This window comes from Glandiceps talaboti, chromosome 3 (assembly GCF_964340395.1).
Source record: "Glandiceps talaboti chromosome 3, keGlaTala1.1, whole genome shotgun sequence".
Classification (NCBI taxonomy): domain Eukaryota; kingdom Metazoa; phylum Hemichordata; class Enteropneusta; family Spengelidae; genus Glandiceps; species Glandiceps talaboti.
Window position 1 is genome coordinate 28,972,624 of NC_135551.1, and position 14,697 is coordinate 28,987,320.

At 33.9% G+C, this 14,697-nt stretch overlaps 2 protein-coding genes across 3 annotated transcripts; both read left to right on the plus strand.

Annotated features, from left to right (window-relative positions):
* Positions 1-1,068, plus strand: LOC144433359 (solute carrier family 35 member G2-like). Its single transcript, XM_078121665.1, has one exon. It carries the CDS (start codon positions 1-3, stop codon positions 1,066-1,068), a length of 1,068 nt encoding a protein of 355 aa, XP_077977791.1.
* Positions 1,069-5,544: 4,476 nt separating this feature from the next.
* Positions 5,545-11,932, plus strand: LOC144432544 (3-oxoacyl-[acyl-carrier-protein] reductase FabG-like). Of its 2 annotated transcripts, none has more exons than XM_078120780.1 (9): positions 5,545-5,599; positions 6,453-6,583; positions 6,819-6,911; positions 7,709-7,794; positions 8,254-8,347; positions 8,711-8,780; positions 9,791-9,827; positions 10,796-10,859; positions 11,444-11,932. In XM_078120780.1, exons 1-9 carry the CDS (start codon positions 5,554-5,556, stop codon positions 11,600-11,602), a joined length of 780 nt encoding a protein of 259 aa, XP_077976906.1. In that variant the 5' UTR covers positions 5,545-5,553; the 3' UTR covers positions 11,603-11,932. The 2 variants fall into 2 exon arrangements, with proteins under 2 accessions (XP_077976906.1, XP_077976907.1); XM_078120781.1 differs by lacking the exon at positions 5,545-5,599 and adding an exon at positions 5,809-5,913.
* Positions 11,933-14,697: the final 2,765 nt, after the last annotated feature.

A 14,697-nucleotide genomic window follows, 5' to 3' on the forward strand; every position in this document is an offset into this window, starting at 1 on the left:
ATGGAGCCTGAATTAAGTGAATCTAGATGGTTATTCTCCACACAAGACGCGAGTAATACACAGTCCAACAGTAATGATAGATTTGGAACCGGATTATCTTCGATCTACAGGAGGTTTCGTCAAGTTATGGGAGTATTACTTGCTTTAGCCTGTGGCTTATCCTACGGAACAGCAATTTACATAACGAGTTATATCTCAGGCAACGGAGTGTCACCAATTCAACAAAACGTATTGGCATATGGAACTGTATTTATTGCATTTCTACCAGTGGTTATCTTTCAAAAAGTACAACTCCTGTACCCTGATGTAAAACAAACCATCCTTCTTGTAAGCTTTGGCATAATATATTGTCTCCAAACAATATCAGTCAAATTTTCAGTGGCTATGATTCCAATTGCAGGAAATGCTACTGCAATCAAGATAGCATGTTTTGTCTTTTTCAGTATTATTGGAGATTTGGTTTTCTATAAAGACCCTCTACTTCTATCCCAAGTGTTAGCCTCTGTTATAAGTATAGTTGGCGTACTGCTGATCACACATCCGATTTTTCTGTTTGGATCTTTTGATTCTGGATCAAAGGAAGAAGACTCCACGTCATTTCATATTATCCTGGGTTATTGTTTGGCCTTGGTCTCTGGCGTCATGTTTGCGGCAGTTTTGCTGATTAGTCGTGGACTTGCCGAAGAAGTATCCGTTCATGCCAGGACATTTTATGCGAGTTTATTAACTGCATTGTTATGTACTATGTTGATAGCCTGCGGTGTACAAACTTCAGTATGGACAATGTCGCCTAACATAGCATGGAATATCGTGGCATTATGTATTTTCCTTTCCATTGGGACCTATTGCCTTAACTTTAGTTCACGTGATGAAAAGGCAGCTGTAGTGTCGATTGTAATCACTGTAGAACTTCCAGTGACTTACACATTGCAATACATTGTCAGTGGTGACCATCCAGTACCCATTGAATTGGCAGGTAGTGTCGTTATTTGTCTTGCAATTTTCGTATTGGTTGGAAATATCGTATGGAAACATTGTAAACCGACACAAGAGAATAATACAGTTTAGTAATTTATATAAAGTGTTCACGTCATTATTATCTACTGGAAAATCAGACTGGATACTGATTAATACATGACTAACATGTCATTGAATGTGTATAATACGACAGATGAGTTAATTTGAGAGCCTCGCTGCTACCATTCTTTTGTGAATGACATGGCTTAAGCCCTGGGGTAACGCTTGAATCATAGGCATTTACCCGTATAAACAGTGTGGACATTGTTTGGTAACCCACAATCCCCGAGGAAACATATGTATAATCTCAGATCACTGTAGAGTGTGGTCTGATGTATAATCTTGTCATTTTAACCAGTCAACAACAGTCCTTTCTTTCATGCTTTGATGTTAATGTTGATATAAAATCCTATGAAATCAGTGTTAGTTTGACGTTATAATGCTCCAAGTATGATTCCGTGGACTATCCCACGAGCTGAGCCACAGACTAGAATTTGTTGTCCGTAGAGTTCATGCGAATATCTCAAGTTGCCACTCTCATAGCAGCCATGGGTGTATGTAAAGTAATGTGGGCATTCGACCAGTAGTTAATTTTTTACGAAAAATGTGATCGAAGAATTGCAGCATGAAATGAGAAATTGGGGGGGGGGGGGGCAAGGCATACCGATTGTTACACAAATGAGCTATAAATAAGAAATTTGGGGGCGAGGCATACGTAATATATCTTGCACAACTAAGCTAGAAATAAGAAATTTGAGGGGAGGAGGTTCGAATCATACCGAATGTTACACAACTAAGCTAGATATAAGTAAATTTGGGGCGAGGCATGCTGAAAGTTACACAATTAAGCTGAACAGTTTGTATAAGGAGACGGACTTGATTAGCAAGTAGCTATTTTTCTGGTCTCCTTTTACCTACCTCAAAACATGTATCATTTATTATGACTACAAATGTAAATTTAATAAGTAGGTAATAAAGAAGAAGAATATATTTCACCATTTCGCCACACACAATTAATTGATTGTGATTATTTAATGTAGAGTAAATACATGTATGTATATTATTGTTGATAAGTATTGAACTTTGTCTAATGTGTGTATTTCATGCACAGGTTCACCCCAAGTTGTGTACTTTCACCACTTCTGTATATTTTCAATTTGTATAACGATAATTAGCCAATATTATGATAGTGTTACGGGTCACAGATCTAAATTATATCCATTCAGGATATTTTGGTAATTTTCATCGTGTACTCTATATTGAAGTCAAAAAACTTTGTACATACAGTGACATTCCGTTGCGTAACAACAAAACCGAACAACAACGTTTCAATAGCACAGCAAATCTAGAAAAGTATGAGACGCTCATCCTAAAATGTAATTTATCTCCGTATTACCACACCCCTCACTATTCATTATTTGCATTATACCCTATGTTAATTAAATTGATTGTTTCTTGATTTTGTTTACAGTTGTAGTTATTATATTCTTTTTAAAGTGGAAATGTTTCTGTTTTAATTTGTTATGTCTGATTTTTTCATTCACTGCAGCTGTGGCACAAAGAATTGCCTATTCGGGAGACAATAAACCTGAGTTGTGTTATGTGGGTTGTGTTGTGTTGTGTTGTGTTGTGTTGTGTTGTGTTGTGTTGTGTTCTGTTGTAATGTAATTTTGAGTGGTACAATCTCACAATTTTATAGTTTTCTTTCATCTTTTAACACCGTGACGATGCCTTTGTATACATGGCCTTTTCAGACGAACAATTTCTGGAATCTGGACTACATTATGTAAGTAGCTTTGCTTGTGTTTAATTCAATCAACAATAAACCCCGTTTAATAGAGGCAAATTTGATTGATGACCGTCCTTGAAAACCATTGTACATTTATTTAAATTGCCATTTAACAGAAGTCTACAGAACATACAGGTAAAACTGCATACAAAGTAAAAAATAGAATTGTCAAAAGGATTGAACATGGCTGTTGTATCGACTTTTCCCATGATTCATTGCTCCAAAACTGTATCTTAGTCAAAAGTAGGAAAAGGGTATTGTGAAGACGTTATCAAAGTATTTTACTCAAAGATATTTCTTCTTATTTAATCGTTGCCAAATTCAAAATTATGCAAATTTGAGGTGTAAAATTCCAAAATTTCGCTTGGAAGGCACATGTTTTAGATTTAACGCTATCAAATTACCCAAGAAAAGTTGTCTTTTGGTTTTTACCCAAGATGCTGACAAGACTATTTTTTTCTGAAATTGGAACTGGACTATATAACGACTTCGACCAACGAAAGTCGGTGACACTGTTTGAGTCGAAGCCGCGTATATATAACAACTTATGCACAGGATATAATAGAGCCAAGGCCTAATTATAGTTCGTTGACGTTGTATTAATACCACAAAGTGAAATACTCACTTACAACAATAAACAGAAAACGATGTGTTCTAACTTTCTCTAATTTTCATATACTAGTGCAAGAGTACTATAGGGTCATCACATGAACAGTATATAGTTCTACATATATAGAAACATAGTAAAGTGTCACCAATTAAATTCTTTCTTCTTTTCTTCTTTTTTTGCCCTCCGTCTGTGTGCGAGAAGGTTTGTCAGTACTGACAGTAGATTTTGAAGGGAAAAAACCCTCAAAATTTCTGCAGAAGGCAGTATTTTTAATATACTATTGTAAATAGAAAGATCATACGAAAAATCTTCAGAATAATTGATACTTCGATAGTACAGGTTCTCGTATTAGGACAGTTTTGGTTAACCCGTCCGTTCTATTGTCCGAGTCGTAGCCGACGACAAGGTAACTTATGAGTTAACCAAAACTGTCCTAATAAGAACAGTAAATGGCCGAGAACGTACCTGTACTGTTGTAACGAAGTTTGAATTCAACGAGTTCAAAGTTTAGGTTTTTCACCAGAACTTGAGTCAACCTTGTTATCTACAGGCCTGTTATGTAACCTCTTACCCATTATCATGTTAATTACAAAAAAAAATCACTATAGAAATTTCATACCGCACATCTCGGTCAAATAATCCGATATTTTCCCCAAAAGTTTAGTGTGAAATCCACGAACCTGACAAGGACTCGTTCTGTAATTAAAAAAATATGACAGTCTCAAATCGAGCAATATTTCAATTTACGCATCCGTAGTTCGTAACCCTGGTGCACATACGCATTGTCAAGTCATCAATGAACAAATCCTATATCATATGTCAGCTTTCGTAATATCTGTGCAACCAGAAATATTTTGAATTTTACATCGCTCTGTCCACCGAAAGCTGCATGCTGTATACATTTAACAGACGTATTCTAGGAAGTAACAATACTTTAATTCGAATCTGCATTGACTCGGATGCATACTTTCTCTCAAACTTTTGGAGAAAGTATAGGAGTGTCACTTGGTGAAGTGAAGTGGTTATAGAGTATGTCTTTGGATAGATAGGTAGAGAACTCAGAAGTACTGTGTTCGAGACCAGCAGAGGTAAGGGCGATTTTTAACACACCGACACTTTATTTACAGAATGACAGGTGCATAAGGCCACAGGGGCGTGTAATATTTCATAGATTGTTGTTTTCCAGGTCTACAGACTAAATATAACAACCTTTTGATTAATATATATTCCTACATGTAAGGGGAAGAGACGTAGTATAGAGATTGATACATTTGTAGCAGCAAGATTCGTATGATATTTTCCTAAGAAAACGACATTCTAAGCAATAAGTAAACAACAATCTATGAAATATTACACGCTCCTGTGCATAAGGCGTGGTAGCACAGTGTTAGGCAGGGAAGCACATGTTGATTGCATTGCTGTAACAGTGGGGACAGCGCCATAGAAATTATAAATACGGACTTGTTTCAGTCATGGAACACTTTAAATTTCCGTTTGTGTAAAAACTGTCCCGTTAACTAAAAAAGTGTCCACTAAATGAAATTGAGAGCACAGTTAAAACAATGGGGAAGAGTCGAAAAGGAGTATAACTGTACATGTATCTAAATAGTTCTTTAAGACAATAAACAATTTTGATTTTGACATTTATATTTCATCAGTGTTGTAGATTTAGGTACAAACAGAGAATGAAAGTAAAGTGAATTTTACATGACATATGCATTGTGGTTTTTTTCTGTGTTTGTTTTGTTTTGGTGTTTTCCCCAAGGGGAAATTCGAGGACGACAAAGTATTTAAGTGATGGAGCCTAACATAGTTTAGTGTACATACCCGTTTGTATATGTACAGGTAATATAAGCTATATAGCTAGTTAGTCATGTGTTTATGGTATTTTCATTTATTCACTCATACTTTGTTCTATTTATGCTGTTTTGTTTGTTTACTTGATTTTGGTTGTTTTATTTGTTTCTAAATGGTTACTGGACTCCTGTGGTTTGAACCATGTTGACTCAGTAGTACATCCATGGGGGGGGGGGGGGGTGTAACCGAGACAAATACATACATGTGCACGAAATCAAAACTAGTATCAAAACTTACCAGAATTTTGAACGCATGCGCGTTGTCGATGAGAACTTTTAAGATGGCGGCTCCCATATCCCTCGCTGGAAAAGTTGCTATTATTACAGGTAAGCTACCAATGGCCATAGCGAATGTCTTTATGCAGCATCGATAGCTAGAGACAATATAAGTGTTTCTCTATTTTAACTGTTGACCAATAAAAGCAATTACAACCTTTGCAATAATCTTAGATTATGTTGAGTAGTCGGGGGCGTACCAGCGAACATGGTCCGGGTTATATGGAGGTCAAAGGTCGTCTACAATGATGAAAAGTAGATGCCATGGATCTCAGACCACTAAAAGTAGTTAGTGGTCTGAGCATGGATTTATAACTGGTTTTACGTACTGCGTGTACTCACGTGTTACTTATCTGTGATGTACTGTATGTATAGACCATGGACACCATAGGGTCCCTGCAAGAAGTGTGTGTGTGTGTGTGTGTGTGTGTGTGTGTGTGTGTGTGTGTTATCCACTTACCTATACCACCATACTTGAGGATCTGGTGCTTTCTTTTCCAGTTGTTGTGTTTCATGTATAGAGTACAAACTATGGGAGAGAGAGGAGCTCATAGTGAGCCTCCACCTATAGGTTCTAGACATTCAGTGTTTTGACAGCAAGTGTATATATACAAGATTTGTTCAATGCATTGTGTCACATAAACTTCCTTCTCACACACTTTGCCAAATCATGATTTCTTACGTAGCACTGCAATTGACATATAACGTTACAATCAATGGCCCTTCATACTTCAACTTACCGGGAAACATTTCTAATTGCATTAGTCCTGTGTAAAGCCCTGCACACATCATATACCTACAATTCACCTAGTGAAAAATTGAAGTTGTCATATATCAATAAACATTTTACTTTTAAGGAGTCTGCATGTAGTTCATGACCTCTTGCTATTTTTTTTTATTTCAGGTGCAAGTTCTGGAATTGGAGCTGCCACTAGTGTTTTGTTTGCAAAGCTTGGTGCTAATTTAGCTTTGAGTGGAAGAAATGTAGAGAACTTAGAAAAGACTGGAAAAAGATGTGAAGAAACAAGTTGTAAGGTATGTACCGAGTACCATATCATTTATCCCCAAAGTGACTGAACACAATACATCAAGTGCCAGGACTTCTTTACAAGAAAAAGTTTTCGAGGTTTTATTTATCACCCCAAATTATTAAGTTACAGAAATCAATACTATAAGTCTGACTGGACTTTCCCGTCATTAAAAGCAGTGTTTTGTGACTTCCTTATTTCATATCTAGAATATAAGGGGATTTTCTCTTTTCCATTTTCAGCCATTGATTGTCACTGGTGATGTTACAAAGGAAAGTGATGTAGAAAATCTTGTTGAGAGTACATTGAAACAATTTGGTCGATTAGATGTACTGGTAAGTATTTTTTAGTTTTCTAACTCTGCACTTTAAACAGTTGTACTACAAGGCTAAAGTTTTACCTGAAGTAAATAGAAAGGTAAACAGACATTTCAGATGATATGCAACTGCACAATAAGAAATGTTGAGTACTTTGTGGAATTTAAAGGGATTTGGGCCAGATCTAAACATGTGGTATGTTGTTTTTGTATCATATCAAGAATGACATAATGTTATTATGCTGAATAAAACATGTTTAGTCATTGCTTGTGATATTTACATCTGTAGCATCATATCTTGTATTAGTTCCAAACTGAGAGCTTAAATAATTTACCTAGTTTATTTTGACAGAATCACTAACGGCCTTCCTTAGCTGTTATTCTACTTCTATGGCATTGAAACATATACTGAAGAAGGCTGTGATTCAGCCAAAATATACTCAGTAAATGGTTTTGTTTTTTTGTTTTGTTTTTTATTTATTGTTTGGATCAGGCTCAAGGCCCATATAAAAGAGATACACCAGGAATTTACAAGAAAATACATATAAAAAAAAAAACTAATAAAAAAAAAGCAAATAGTGATATAAATCAATAAAGAATATCTCTCCAGTGCCTGCACTGGAGAGAGTCATGGTACATACATGTCATTTATACTCTGAGTTTGGAACAAATACGAGATAGGATACCTGAATAAGCAAACAACTTATTTGGTTGTGTAGCATCACAGTTAGGCAAACTGATTGAATGATTCTGTGACATAATTTGTAAGTGCGCTTTAAAATTGCCATTGATACAAGGGTACGTTTTTTCAATTAGGTAAACAATGCGGGTATATTAGAAATGGGAAGTATTGAGAATACAACATTGGAAGGTTTTGATAGAATGATGAATATCAATATTAGGTAAGTTTTCAAAACAAAAGTATTATCTCCTGTAATTGGAGGTAAAATACTGTACAACAATAAACACCACAATCAACATTCCAGGTTTGAAATTTGCAATTGGTCATTTATATTCAATGACGTTTTTGTATTTCTGTATTTTTTCTACATTTGAAATTATATTCACATCATTTCTGTTGTGCTATTTATGTGTTGTATAATCGATGAAGGAAAGTTGTCATGAGAAAACAATTGGTATTTAAAGTTAATCCTTGTATAGTCGGGGGACAATCTCCCTACTCCTAGATACTCAATGTAGTGATAAAAAGTTACCAAGTGAATATAGGCAACTTTTTATATTCTGTAAGCCAAGTATTAAGTTTGCACATTGTTAACATATGTTCATGATTAACATCGTGTACATTTATTTTGTTTTCAAGTTTACCAAATTTTTACTTTTTATTCTTTTTTATTTCACAGATCAGTCTTTTATCTGACATCATTAGCTGTACCCCATCTGATAAAAACAAAAGGTAGCATTGTTAACATATCTAGTGTCAATGGAATGAGAGCGGTAAGTATCAATTACTGTTAATTGAATAATTTAGCAAAGTTACAAAGTTACAGAGAATTCTCAAAGTATTCAGCTTTGGATTTGTCCTTGTTGACAATCATCAGAAAATTTACAACAAACTGTATCACCCAAGTAAAGCAGTTTCACTGTGTGCCATTATCGTTGGCATTCAGTTTAAATTTAAAAGTATACTGTTTTAATTACTGGTCATCAGCACAACCCCATTGGTTAAAAATTATAATATTGTAATCAGTATAAAACAAATATGTTTATTTGCTTAGATTTTTTGGTTTATTTTAGAAATGTGTATATGTAACGTTTTGTTTGTAAACATTACATCTGGCATACATTTCATCTTCATAGTTTCCAAACGTTCTGGCTTATTGTGTTTCCAAGAGTGCTGTGGATCAGTTTACAAGGTGTACTGCATTGGGTAAGTGCTATCTAATTTCATGTTATTATTTGTATGGTAAACTTATTATCTACTGTACCATATGGCTTAGATGACCTCCAGAAATTTCTCCAGTATATCATTTTCACATGTAAACTTGATCCTGGTCTTTTTGTAACCCCTCCAGAAAATTGAATGTCTAATGTCTTATTTTAAAAGACATATTTGCCCCTTGAAAGCTTATTCCTGGTCCTCTGTTTAAACCATTAGGAATTTAATAATAATAATAATAATAATAATGTTGGGTTCTTATATAGTGCTTTCCCACGTCGTGCTCAAAGCACTTTACAATTATTAACCCTGGCTAGGATCAGAATTTAGTCATCCAACATCTTGTTTTCAAGGCCAGTGTATCATTTTCCAATAGAGTTAACAGTGTTAAAAAATTACATGTGGGTTTGCTGACTGATTGGTCACATTTGACAATATATGAAGCTTTACCAATACCAAATCTGTTAAATGATATTAAGGAATGACTGTAGCCTTTTATTTGCCGTTGTCCTACTAACTATGAAAATCAGAACTCTACTACAACAACTAACACTGAAGTAAGGCACTTTCTCTATGTGTTACACTCATTTATAGCATCCATATCAAGTGTAAAAGTATACTGTTTCAATTGGTTTATTCACAAGCCTAGCATGTGGCCTTTGTAATGTGGTCAATTAGCAAATGAAACAGTATACTTTTACAATTGATATGGATGCTATAAATGAGTGTTGTACATACAGAAAACAGTTTACTTTTGTATTATGGGTTGTACTTGATATGGATGCTATAAATGATTGTTGTACATAGGGAACACAGTTTACTTTGGTGTTATGGGTTGTATTAATCATAGTCTTGTATGTGCACACTACTCCAAGGGGTAATTTGTGCATAAATATGTGTCTGTCAATTTAGATTGTAAGAGTATTACAATACAATTTAAGAAGCAGTATTTTTTTATTATTTGTCATATAATGCTGTAAGTCCCCTTCTTCTGTTTGTAGAATTGGCACCTCACCAAGTACGAGTTAATTCAGTCAAGTAAGTATTCTCATCAGCAATATGAATTTATCTGTCAAAAACTCTTCCATTATAGTATGATAAATTCATATCTACTATACATATACAGATTAACACATGTTAGGGGGTCTAACCATATCCCAAATTTGGAAAAGTACTCCTTAGTTTGATTATAATTGTATGATTAGTTTGATTGGTTCATTCAATGAAAGCAGTTATTTGAACAGTTAGAAGATTCAAACTGTTTTTGTACTTATTTGCTACTGATATTTAAATGGCTTACATATTTCAATATATTATACCATACCAGCTTTCTCTAGTTGTCATTATTTTTGCGACTGGATTTATTGCAATAATCTGTCAGCAAATTTGTAAAGGAATGACCCTTGTTCATTTGCGGAGAGGCCTAGCACTGACACCCACATTGTGACTCATTGCTATATATCATGTCATGAAATGGTAGATTGTTAGCTACTTAAAGGACCTTCTTTCAGACACCAATATATATTGGTATTAGTGGGGGGGGGGGGGTATTTGTTTAAATGTAAGAGACTTGTTTCCATGATGCTGATGTTTAATTGGACAAGCGTGTGTTTCTGTATGATGTAAATGCCTAGTTATTTTGAAAATTAACTCTTTAGTGTGACAATTCAAATAGAAGTTTGTGATAGAATACTAAGTGTTCGATATTTGTACTGCTTGAGTTGTACTACATATATATATCATTTCATTATTATACATTGGAAATGACAATGTATGTAAATAGTGCACATAGAATGACACCAAAATAATCAGAAAATTTCCATGAAGGATCTCATCAATGTCGATTTAAATTCCAATACATACCTTTGTGTAAGGTTGAAATATTATAATTTCAGTTGCTAAATATTATGATAACTTTTAACCAGTCATTTCCTCAATCCAATATGTCCAACATCGTTTTTTTCCCACCATTCTTGTGTCTAATATCCTTCCCAATTATTCCATAGCCCTGGTGTAACAAGAACTGAATTACAGAAGAGGGGAGGGCTGGATGAAGAAGCCTATGCAAAGGTAATAAAAACAGTTCAAATGAAGGGTTACTTTCTAGGAAATTTATTTTCTTAAAACATGATATGTGTCTGTGTTCTACATTTAGTTTCTTTTTTATTTAAGATACTTAGCTTAGCAGACTTTTTTGTGTCATTTGTATGTATTTATTTGTATGTCCTTTGCACTTGGTAGACGTGAACATCTAGAAGTTTTTTTAATGTCACTCTCAAGTGTTATGTTGTGAGAAGATACAATTAAATTGTTATAAATCATATTGATATGTGTATTGATGTTTAAAATTAAAATCTGATCTAGAGATGGCTTGATTACTACTTTGCTTTTCCTGTATATTCTCTTTTGGTTACTGTCTTCACTTTTGACATGTATATAATTAAAATTAAGCCTTCTCTTTCACCATGCTTTAAACAGATATAAATGCATAACTGCAGTTGTGTATTATAAAGGAAGAAGAACAAATTTGACTGTAAGAAATGAAAATATTCAAACATTCATTCAGTAAATTTTCAAATGCATTCTTCAATTGATGTAATAATCCTAGTGTAGTATATTTATTACTTATAAGCATCTGATGGTTTATTTCCCAGTTCCTAGAGAAATGCCAAACTACACATGCATTAGGAAGACCAGGAGAACCAGAGGAAGTAGCAAATACTATAGCATTCCTAGCATCTGATGCAGCATCATTTATCACTGGAGCACAAGTACCTGTAGATGGTGGAAGACATGCTATGTGTCCACGATAACACGATAACATGATAACATCCTAAATTTAGTGATGTTGGATCTAGTATTTTGGTCATAATAATGATGTCACAATCACTTGATAAGTATTATATTGACTTAAATACCACCATTACTTGAGATGGTTATCTCTATGTTTTTATTCATGTTGATGGATGATTATTTAGAAATAATACATGGACTCACTGTCTTTTTTTAGTGTTGTCAATTTCATGCAAGCCTTGCAAGCTTGTGAGATCAGGAACCAAGTGAATGTAATAGGTTTTAGATGTCAGTGTTATTCTGGGTTGTTTGAAGTTCATCAAACCATGTGTGTGAAAACATACTAAATTATTGCAGTGATCTTGACATAGAGGTTGTTTGGGAACACATTACAACAATATATGTTGTTCTGTATATTGAAGTAAGTTATGTTTGTATTTAGCTTGATGGATAATGAAAAATTCAACAACAACAACAACATCAACAACAACAACAACAAGAAACATATTAGGAAATTTGATAACAAATCGATATACATATATCAAGCTTCGGGAAGTCATATATCAATGAACGGGATTTGTAACAGATACAATGAACGTCATCACCCTGTTTAGTGTCGGTGCAGAATGGCAAGCTCCCTAGTAAGTAAATCATTTGCATAATAATTTAATTTTGAAATGTCATTGAAGAGGTCCATTTAATACATACATGATGAAGATTACTGAATGGAATTTGTCAGCAAACACCAATCAACATTTTGTGTGGCCTTAGACTAAAAATGTTGACAACAAAAAGTCCAGTGTTACAGATTGACAACTGACATTTGATTTTGATTTTGATAACTGCCATTGTAATTCAAAACTCAGTTGTACATAAATTAGACTAAGAAAACACAACCAGCAGAAATTAGTAGGAAATGGCGTCTTCATAAGCAAGTAATCGTTATTGCAAATGAAAACTGACTTACTTTGTCTTTGGAATAGTTCACTGTAAGTAGTTGTAATAGGGAACTTGCGAACCCGCCATGTTGAATGTTGCATCATGGGAAATGTGATAATAAATACTAATCAGTTAGTATTGTAAACAATGTTATTAAATTGTTTATAACCACGAATGATCAATTCATATTTAGCTTGACCAGTGTGGGTGGTTTATTTCATCGGTAACTCCAGATAAGATATTACGATAACCACAGATAATCCCATAGTCCTTTGTGTCTGAGCATGCTCAGTCTGGATTGCAAGTTCCCTATTGTGTGTCAATGCCATGGGCAGTAGTTTAGTATTCAATGCATAATTGGTACATAGTAAAATACTATGTTATGGTCAATTGAAATATAGATGACGTAAAATATTATAATTGGTAATCTTATTTCATTTTTATTTTCAGTCTGAATTGACAAACATTCATAGCAAATGGGAAGTTAAGACAGCTTTTAAAATTTTGAGACAATAAAAGGAATAATACAATAATTGTTTTAGTTTCTTTCTTTCAATTTATTTTATCTTTTTAATTAATTGTTTTTATTTTTGAAAAAAAATATTGCTTCGACTCGAAACGAAATGTCTGTCAGAATACCTCTTCTGTGATAGTTTGATGAAATATTTACAGACATACATGCATATAAATAACAAAAATACAACGAATTTCTTTTCTTTTTTATTTTAAATGTTTATAAAAAATGTTAAAGGGTTGGCGGCATAAACTAGGGTGGGTCGGATCGGAAAAATATTTTTTTATTTTGCCATCGATAAAAAGAATTTTATTTTGGTGTCCGTTTTCTGGATGAAGAACACATGGAAAAATCCTGCTATTTTCACACGTCTGCTTGAAGTTATAAAGTGTCACGTCACCATCATAAATGTAAAACAGTAAATAGTATATATCCATATACGAATGGAAAGGGGTTTCCCAAGTCAGGTTCTGCATAAAAAGTGACGTATCTTTGACCCACAACTAATTACCATATAACGCGATCGAGAAACATTTGCATGGTATAATTGCCTCCACTATCCCAGGTGTCCATAATATATTAACCATGGATGGCTAAGATCAAACGGAGACAAGATAAATTGGCGTCCCTTTCGTTCATGACATCGACAATCCAGCAATGCTGGTGAATTTTTGGGATGAAATATTGACTAGTACTAGTGTTGCATTCTGTTCTTCCATCAAATAAAAACGTTACATGCATTATTCATGGTCCTTTACTAGTACGCGGATTGGTTCGGTGGTTTCTACACATGTATGTACACGTGGAGCTGAAAGTGGTCCTGGACGGGTCAAAAGTCAGTTAGCTTATTTATTTATTTATTTATTTATTTATTTATTTATTTATTTATTTATTTATTTATTTATTTATTTATTTATTTATTTATTTATTTATTTATTACACCTTTGCAACGGTACATAAAAAGTTATTAAATAAGATAAAATATACAGACACAGAACAAATACCCAAGACAATACAATCAAACAAAGCAACAAGAAACAAAGAATGGCACTCCCCTGTCAAATTGCATTCTTACTTAATATGTCAATAACTCTTAGTGACTCAAACTGGAATTTCGTCTATCCCATAACGAACTTATGAATGTTTTTGTCAACTTTGTGACCTTTTCCCCAAGGGCATGGTTGACCTCCCATAAAGCCGTACTAAAAAGAATATTGAATTTAAAGTTCAGACCCCGAGAATGAAATTTACTACATACATTGTCATCACCGAAGTTTACAAATGTTTCATTTAAATGCAAGAAAAATGTATTTCTTATGTCGAGAGAAACTGGACTTATAAAAAGAAAGTGATAAATATCTTCTTTCCCTCTCGAGCAGAGTTTACAATCTCCAGACCCTTTATAATTTGTCCAATTTACTTTATTCCCTTCTATTTCAATGGAATTAGATCTGACTTTAAAGTAAAGTGAGGTGCTATGGTGATCCTCCAAATTATTTACATAGTTTTCTCTTCTGTTATCATTTTCACCCAAGAATAGTGTTCTAAAAACTTAAAATTGTTTATGTTACGTTTAAATGATACCATCTCATTGAGGTTACTAATGGATTTATAACTATTTATCCAATTTGTACTTGTTGGTTGTGTGGATCCATATATATG

Coding starts and splice junctions, on each gene's coding strand:
- LOC144432544 (XM_078120780.1), top strand. CDS start 5,554: ATGGCGGCTCCCATATCCCTCGCTGGAAAAGTTGCTATTATTACAG. Junction 8,348..8,710: donor GTGTCAATGGAATGAGAGCG/GTAAGTATCAAT, acceptor TCATCTTCATAG/TTTCCAAACGTTCTGGCTTA. Junction 8,781..9,790: donor TACAAGGTGTACTGCATTGG/GTAAGTGCTATC, acceptor TTCTGTTTGTAG/AATTGGCACCTCACCAAGTA.
- LOC144433359 (XM_078121665.1), top strand. CDS start 1: ATGGAGCCTGAATTAAGTGAATCTAGATGGTTATTCTCCACACAAGAC.